Source organism: Coturnix japonica, chromosome 12, assembly GCF_001577835.2.
Source record: "Coturnix japonica isolate 7356 chromosome 12, Coturnix japonica 2.1, whole genome shotgun sequence".
In the NCBI taxonomy this organism is placed as follows: Eukaryota; Metazoa; Chordata; class Aves; order Galliformes; family Phasianidae; genus Coturnix; species Coturnix japonica.
This window is the reverse complement of record NC_029527.1, coordinates 1771932-1780625: the sequence shown is the minus strand read 5'-3', so window position 1 is coordinate 1780625 and position 8694 is coordinate 1771932. Positions and strand designations below refer to the sequence as shown.

The following is an 8694-nucleotide window of genomic DNA, read 5'->3' as shown; positions in this document are numbered from 1 at the left end:
ACCTGAATGATTAAAGACCAGTCACTGACAAGCAGTTTTTCCACTGAAGGTGAGCTCAGAGACTCAGGAATGCAGACTTAGTGGGACTCTGCCAACCATGAGCAACCTCCCATCTCCTACCCAGACAGGGGTAAGCAGGGTTAGATGCCTACAGAGCACAAGCATGAAGGAAGAACAAAGCCAGACTGAGGAACACCCAGTATCACTAAATCTTCTCTTTCCATAATAAACCTACACCTCATAAAGAAGTAGGAAACTCACTGAAAAGAGTCCAGCTGACAGTTGGTGTAGAGCACCTTTAATTCAATGGGATGCCCTTCTAACCACTGATACTTCATCTTGTGGAGGCTAAATAGAAAAGAAGCAAAAACACAAGTGGGCAGGGGCTCTAGAAATTTATTCTCAGAGCGTAGTGCTTTAACTATGATTAAAATGCTTATTAAGTAATTTAAAAATGCTACTGATTGGATATGAGAACTAGATAAGAATAAGATGAACACCATTACTTTCATGCACTGACAGATACTAGTTTGCTCATGCCACTGAAGTAGGATCTTTCCCTTTCACTCATCACTTCGAAGTGGAGAGGTCTTCTGCAGAAGTTGCATTCAGCTGATGAGTGAGGCTTCAGCTCCAGCCCAACATCCTTCCATGTAGCCAGCAGCTTTTCTGTTATGAAGAAGGAAACACACCAAGATCACATCTCAGAACATCGGATTTCTTCAGCCAAAGAGAACTGACAGAACATTTATCCCAGGAAAGAAAAGACTGTTTAGGACATAAATCACCTCTAGAATGATGCAACAGGGCTGTAGTTAATCTTCTCTTGTTAAGGTTGTGGTTGTTTGGACAACATACAAGCAGCCCCAGCAGGAGTGACTGGGACAGAAGTGGCTGGATGTAGGAATGCACTGGGAGAGCACAGTATTCTAGGTCAGCCTGTTGGCTTTCACTGCTCATGCTCATGTTAGTCACACAAGTGTAGGACATAAGAGCTGCAGTAAGCATTATCCAGCTGATACCATTTAAAATTTAATCATTTCCTAAGTCTTATCTTTATCTTAAAGATTGCATAAGCAGCCCAGTCTTTTTGTCTTACTAAAGCATGAATCTACTCACCAAGGAAATAACTCATCATCTGAGGGGTGTGGTGAGGTGTAGGAGCAATACGTAGCAGCTCTTCTCCACGAGGAACTGTGGGGTAGTTGATGGCTTGGACATAGATGCTGTGCTGGCTCATCAGCTTGTCACAGATCTCTGTATTTTTAGCAGCATCTGCAACCTGAAATTCCAAAGTTTAAGTTTCAGTATCAACCAGAACACACAAAGTAGCAGAAGTTGTCAGCCTAATTCCATCAGCCACAGGAGTCAAACATGACAAGCCTCCCTTACACCCACTAAATAGGATATCCATCAGACATAGGAACTGAGAGCTTCCACTCTAGAGCCCTCTGCAGCCTCAGCAGGTAATTGTTTGTACCCGAGTTCTTTCTACTGGCTTGTTTCTAGCATCTATGTCTCATCTATACTTTCAGACCACGAGTTTCATACACTATCATTTTACTTCACAACATTTATAGTGGGCTGAAGTCAACTTACAGCCTTTATGACATGAAAGGTAAGCCAGACTCACAGCATGTAAGAGGACAGAGCTTGAATTTCATGAGTATTTATTAATACTGGGAAACAATCTGACCACAACCACAGGCACCAAGGCCCTCTATCAGAGATCTTAAACACTCACCCTTATTGGAATGATGTGACTTGGGCAGTGTACTACAGGAAGCCCTGCGTCCATCAGCATCTGTCTCATAAGCTTCACATTGCGTTGGTGCTGGCGCCTCAAGATTTGTCCCTCAGCACTTTTCAGAGTTCGGACAGATTCGAGGGCACCAGCCAGGAGCATGGGTGGCAGGGATGTAGTGAAAATGAAACCAGCAGCATATGAACGGACAGTGTCTATCAGAGCACTTGTACTGGAGATGTATCCACCCACACAGCCAAAGGCCTTGCCTAAAAAACAATACAGAAATCACAAGTGTAAGTAACCCAAGCTTCTTCCTTCCACCCATTGGAATGGTTGGGAGTGTGTGGTAGGCAACCATCTCAGCCCCTCCCTCTCATCTCACCTGCACTTTGCACATGTTGCAGCTTTGTCTCTAAACCAATCCTCATAACACCTGAGTTTCTACACAGCAAGGATAGTCCTGGATCACATCAAACACCCACCTTCTGATTTGGGGAAGACCTCAGAAGCACAGACTGTGGTAATGACCCGAGAAGATCAACACTAAGTCTCTCAGCAGATTACTTTAAATCTGCTCCAGAGATGCTGGAAATAGCCTGCACTCCTTAGGAGCATGCATGGTGGTTACTCTGCGTGATCAGTGCTTCCTTCCCAAATAGGGGGATGCTCTGGTACTCAAGCAGAGCCACACACAAAACCTGAGCGTTGAGGGTCACATCCTAATGAAAACAGAAGCACTCATGAAGCTGTAAGAGCTGGAGCCACTAACTCCCCTACTAAGTTTTATTTATGTTTTAGGTGCTGTTTAAACAACTTTCCCATTTGCAGCAGTAAACTCACTGCCAAGCCTGCATTCTCCTCAGATAATAGCAGTTGCTTCAGCTCTTGCCAAGCCTTTTTACGTAACCCCCCCATCTCAGGTTTCTGGATTAGGAACACTCCATTTCACATAAAGAACTACATACAGAGTGCTACCCTGCTAGATTTCTCACCTGAATTGACTCGGGACTCTTTCTTTTTTACTAGCTCATTTAAAACAAGAATGCTAACCTAAAAGATTTAAGACAAAGTAAGTAGCTTAACAAATGCTTTCCAAACTGGGACATACTTAAATCCTTTGGGCTTTCTGAAAAATACTAAACCCCCCTCCTCCATAAACCCTTAGCAAGTTCATTTGAATAGACAGATTTTGACTTAACCCACTTAATTTGGCTGCTCAGAAGCTTTGCAGCCTTTGAATATGTAAGCTTCTGTGAAAGCGTGCATACCAAGAGTTCCAGAGATGATGTCCATCTTGTGCATGACTCCATCGCGGTCCCCTATCCCACCACCTCGAGCTCCATACAGCCCCACAGCGTGCACTTCATCCACAAAAGTGATTGCCCCGTGCTCGTGAGCCACGTCACACAGCTCTTCCAGAGGGCAGACAGCACCTACAGACCAAAGAAGCAAAATGCAGTTGAGGATCCCCCTGCACTCCACTTGGACAGACATTACACTTTAAACACTCATAGCTTTCAGACCCAAAATACAGATCTCAGTACTGGCAAAGCTGGAAAAAGAGAGCAGCCCATGTCACCTTACCATCCATAGAATGCACAGTTTCAAATGCAACAATTTTAGGGGTAGACGGATCAGACTTCTTCAATAGCTCTCGAAGATGGTTGACATCGTTATGGCGAAAGATGTGTTTCGGCACCCTGCTGTTTCGAATGCCCTGGATCATGGAGGCATGGTTTCCAGAATCAGAGTAGATCTCACAACCTGAGGGAACAACCCAGTCACACATCAAGTACAGAAAGCATCATCTGATGCCCAGCAGCATCTGATACATCATATGTATTCAAAGAGCAAGGGGAGCAAGTTCCAGAAAGGAATGCCTTCAATCAGAAGGGCAGGTCTATATTAGGTTCGTATTAGTTTAGACACCTGAGATTAAGAAGAACCTCCTGTATTTTCTAAGTTCTTAATATCTTGTGCAAGAACTTCTAAAGTTGAAAGAAACCCCTCCTGAACCACACTGAAGGGCTAGAAAAATTCACACCCACAAGTAGGAGGACACTGAGCTCCTCCTGCCTAATTCTCAAGTGGCATTTAAGTGAGGGATCAGAAAATTCTGTGCTTTTTCCTCCAATTCATTCTGCAGTAAATAGCTCCTGGGGCTCAGGCTCAGTACCACGATTTGAAGGAGCTGAACATAATTTGAATGCACACTTGACACTGGGTACAATGAGCCTCCACTCTGAGCAGACACCTGGAAAGCATTCTCTTAGCTGCTAAGGACATGGCTGTGCTTGGCAGCAAATACAATATAGAGCTTATTCTCACCTGGCAGCATTTTAGCAAGAGTGAAGAGGGTGGAATCATTGGCTACAAAGCAAGATGAGAACAACAAGGCTGCATCTTTTCCATGAAGATCAGCCAGTTCTTTTTCCAAGTCAACGTGAAATTTGCTTGTTCCTGAAATATTTCTTGTGCCTCCTGCTCCAGCACCATGTTGTTTCAGTGTATCCCTACAAAGGGCCCAAAAAGATACATCAGTGATACTAACATTCAACTGTTACAGAGATTAATATGTACTGAAGTACCTTCAGCAGTGACCCTTAAGTCATCTTAAAAGGGAAGGACTGCAAAAAGCTGCTGTTAGCTTTAAAGGTCTTCGAACAATCTGCATAACTCAGGGTTTCACTGAACTAAGGAATCAGTTACTGGGAATAGTTGCAACACACCATCCAGTCTAACTGGTAGTGGTTGGGGTTTCAGAGGAAATGAAGGGCAAGGACTGACAAGTAAATTCTGCAGCCCTGACACCAAATATGAAGTTACCTGCACTAGCTGAAGAGTGGAGCATAAGCTTAATTATACCAAGAATACCATCAGAAGCAGCTTATGTAGCATAACGCAATCAATTCTTCAGAAGTCTGCCTAGAGAAGCTGCTGCAGAGCAACCCCTAAACTGAATGCATCTCTTAAGAATGCAGCCCTACTCACATCACTGCTCCGCACACACGAGGGTGACGACTCATGCCCAGGTAATCATTGCTGCACCAGACAGACACCTCCTTCTTGGTGATCAGGGAGTCAGAGTAGTCATCTGCCATGGGAAAGATCTGTGCCTTTCGGTTCACCGTTTTGAACACTCTGTAGGTATGATCCTTCTTCTTTTCATCTATCTTTTTCTCAAAGAACTGATCATACTGGAAGGTGGATACAGCTGAAATGAAACAAAAAGACTTCAGCACACAGGGGAAAAAGGTAATCACAAGGGAGCAGACCTGAGAGGGTATTGCCAGATAGTCTTACATTTGGGCAAGTTATCCTGAAGCAGATGAGACACACTTTCAGGCCTTTGCTTCAGCATAATATCCTTAAACTTCTTGAGCAAGCCACTCTGCTCTTCTCCCTCAGCCTCAGTGTTCCTCACCACGGAATTAGTTGGTATTTTGGCAAATTCTTTACCTACAGACATCATAATGGATTACAGTGAGCTAATCAGTTTGAAATAGAGGTGTTTAGGTTGAATTTAGAGAGGTAAACACTTTTAACTAACTCCTCATTCTTTAGAAAGCATGCGCCTAGATCTACCCCTGCCAAATTAAGCCATTGCACTGGTCAGTCATTTGGATGAGAAAGGTTTGTTTCCCTTTTTGTCCCATACAACGCAACCACACCACCACATGTATTGCCTTACAACACATTTGGTTCACATCATGACTCAGAGCCCCATCCTACAGAGCTACAGCACTCATCTGAACAAACTGGTACATAGCTAACTGAAGGCAGAGTTCTAACTGGCAGCTTCCTTTCCACCTCCAGAACTAAAAAGGAGAAAACAGGCTTCCTTTTGGAGGTGTATGGCAAGGTTTTATTGACATTGGTGAAAAGTTTCTTCCTTGAAGGACAGCATTTCTGCACCAGGATTGCAAGTCAGCCAACACCCTTCAGTTCTACAGAATAAAGAGCTGCTGCTCACTTGCTTTCAAGCTTAGATTTGTAAAGCAGTATCCTGACCCTGTTTCTTCTCTATGTACCTACCACCCTCGTCTATAACAGCACTGTGGTAAAGCTCTCTTGTCCCAGCAGCCTGCTTAGGGTAAAAAAGAACCACTTCACACACTTTGAACCAGGGTATCAAACTACTGCATACAGGACTTCTGAATGATGATCACCCATGGCAATGACTGCACAATACTGCAGGCACACCATTAATACCTGCATTCTACAACTTTCTATTGCTATTTGCCATAACCTTATCTACATAAGGTATTCAATGACTGCTACACTTGGCATGGGGCAGAAGAAAATCAAGTACCAAAGGCTCTCAGAAGGAACCAATGCATACCATACATACCTTTCCTGTCCACCTGCATTTCCTTCACATCCTCCTGCAGTTCCAAGCTGGCTTTGCAGAAGACATTGCTGCTCTTGTGATTCATCTGAGCTGCCAGGAACGGGCATTTAGTGGCAGAGTTCTGACCAGCAGCAGCAGCAGGTGGGTGGCCAGCAGGAGGCTGTGACCCATCTGTGTTCTGCTGGGTTTTTTTGGCCTCTGGGGAGGGCAGAGAGAAAGGAAAGCAATTCGGGTTTATCATTTTAATAGCTACTTCAGCTTTTCTGCATACTTCTCACATAGCACAAGTCATTCAGAGTGACTTAACTGGGCATTCATGTGTTATTTACATAAGAAATGCTAATGATACCCAAGGAGGGGCTGACTTTGGATGCTAAACCCTGCACTGTACCCTTCTAAGGTTGAAATCCCTCACTTACCTTTAAGAGGGAGATTCCTACTCCAAACACTTCACCCCAACCCTCAGCACCAGGAGAGGCTCCCCAGGGTGTGATACAGCCCCATATGAGCCCATAGCAGCCTCAGGCTTTGGCCCCAACCCAGCTGTGCCCACAGCAGAGTCACCCCCACTCAATGACCGCTGGGTTTCAAAGCATTAAGCGACACTGAGCTAATGCACACAGCACAGCGGGGCCTACTCACCCGGCTGGGCCTCAGGGGTCTCCTCCGCCTGCTGCCCGCGGGCTGCGGAGGTAGCGAGGCCTCGTGGGACCGCCTCCATCATTTTAGGGCAGTGCTGGGCGTAGATGAGCAGGGAAGGGCCGGCTTTCTGCAGGAAGGCCTGAGACACCCGGGCCAGGAACGGGCAGCGCCGAACCACCGCCTCCATCCTGCCTTCCTCCTCCTCGCTGCCGCAGCTACAGCCGGACGGAAGTGACGTCACGCAGCTGTCACCTCACGGCGGGCGGAAGGCGAACTGCGGCCCAGCGCGCTGCGGACGCCCTTATATAGGGCTACGGGCACGCGCATGCGCACTGAGGGCACGTATGCCCCGCCCATAATGGGAGGGGCTTGGTGTGAGTGGGCGGAGCTTGTGCTGCGCTCCGAGATGTGATTGGTCCAAGTGAGGACACCGAGTGGAACAGTGGGGGCTATTGGGGACCATGGGAGACCATAGGCGGCCATAGGGGGCCATAGGGGACCATAAGGGACCACAGGGGGGACCAGAGGGGGCCATAGGGGGGCCATAGGGGACCATAGGGGATCATAGGGGGCCATAGGGGGGCCATAGGGGACCATGGGGGGCCATAAGGGACCATAGGGGATCATAGGGGGCCATAGGGGACCATGGGGCCATAGGGGGCCATAGGGGACCATAGGGGGCCCCATAGGTGGACCATAGGGGGCCCATAATGGGAGCCATAGGGGACCATAGGGGATCATAGGGGACCATAGGGGGCCATAGGGGATCCATAGGGGAATCATAGGGGAGGCCGCATATGGGGACCATAGGGGATCATAGGGGGCCATAGGGGACCATGGGGGGCCATAGGGGGCCATAGGGGTGCAATAACACAGCTCTGTTTGGTGGCTGAAGGATCCCGGCCATCACCCTGTGCCTCAGACCTCACGGCTTCTCCCCTCACTCCACAGCTGCGGTGCTGCTGGGTGTGGAGATGAGTTTTCACCCAGAGGATAGTGATGGCACTGGAACAAGGAGGCTGTGGGTGCCCCATCCCTGTAGGCATTAAATGGAACAAGGAGGCTGCGGATGCCCCATCCCTGCAGCCATTCAAGGCCAGGCTGGATGTGGCTCTGGGCAGCCTGGTCTGTTGGTTGGTGACCCTGCACATAGCAGGGGGTTGGGACTGGATGAGCACTGTGAGCCTTTGCAAGCCAGGCCATGCTGTGACTCTATGAGGAGCCCTCATGTGAACATGGCACTGCAGTGTGTCTTATTGTGACTTGTGTCCCCCACTTTGAAGTGAGCGTTTAGTGTTTTTTATCAGGGAATGCTTACAGGTGGTAACGAGAGAAGGAGCTCAGTGCAGACGTGGCCATCCCAGTGCTGTTGCTGTAGGGGATACGCCGACTGCTGAGGCGTGGGAGGAGGAGGGCAATGATGCATTTCTTCCCCCTATTGCAAAACCTTGGCAGAAGGCAGAGCTGGGCTGTCTGCTGGCTGTGCCTTCCCCAGCCCCCAGGGGTTTGTGTTACACTGAGCTCATCCCCACGGACACCTGCCGCAGCAGGTTCAATCCCACAACAATCTGATAATGCTGCTTTATCCTTCTTATCTTAATGGCAGCACCTCAGCGTGTTGCAAGGTTGAGGGACGAAGTGTGTCAGTCTGCTCTGCTGCCAGGATTCACAAGCTCTTGGTTTTGTATTCAAGAGTTTGAAGCCTGGAGAGCATCTGTGTTCTATTCGAACTTGATTCAAGGTTGGAAGCTGAGGCAGCAGCCTTGGCTATGGCACAGAGGTCTCCCAGCAAAGAAGAGCTCTCAGCTTTGCTGTCAGGCTCCCTTGCAATCTGTGCTATTAATCAGATGTGATTATAACCCTTCTTTAGAGCTTGGTTTTGGCGTATTTCTTTAACCTTGTACAAGACAGGAGTTGCGCAGAGCTAAACGGCAATGGAATGACATTAACTTGA

The 8694-nt window shown here is 47.6% G+C and overlaps 1 protein-coding gene across 2 annotated transcripts; it reads right to left on the bottom strand.

The window, feature by feature from the left end:
- Window positions 1-384: 384 nt before the first annotated feature.
- ALAS1 (5'-aminolevulinate synthase 1) lies at window positions 385-7028 on the bottom strand. Of its 2 annotated transcripts, XM_015874610.2 has the most exons (10): window positions 6741-7027; window positions 6099-6296; window positions 5051-5206; window positions 4739-4961; window positions 4076-4260; window positions 3332-3511; window positions 3016-3180; window positions 1745-2013; window positions 1120-1282; window positions 385-669 (listed from the first exon to the last, which is right to left on the bottom strand). In XM_015874610.2, exons 1-10 carry the CDS (start codon window positions 6925-6927, stop codon window positions 509-511), a joined length of 1887 nt encoding a protein of 628 aa, XP_015730096.1. In that variant the 5' UTR covers window positions 6928-7027; the 3' UTR covers window positions 385-508. The 2 variants fall into 2 exon arrangements, with proteins under 2 accessions (XP_015730096.1, XP_015730097.1); XM_015874611.2 differs by lacking the exon at window positions 5051-5206 and having other exon boundaries at window positions 6741-7028.
- Window positions 7029-8694: the final 1666 nt, after the last annotated feature.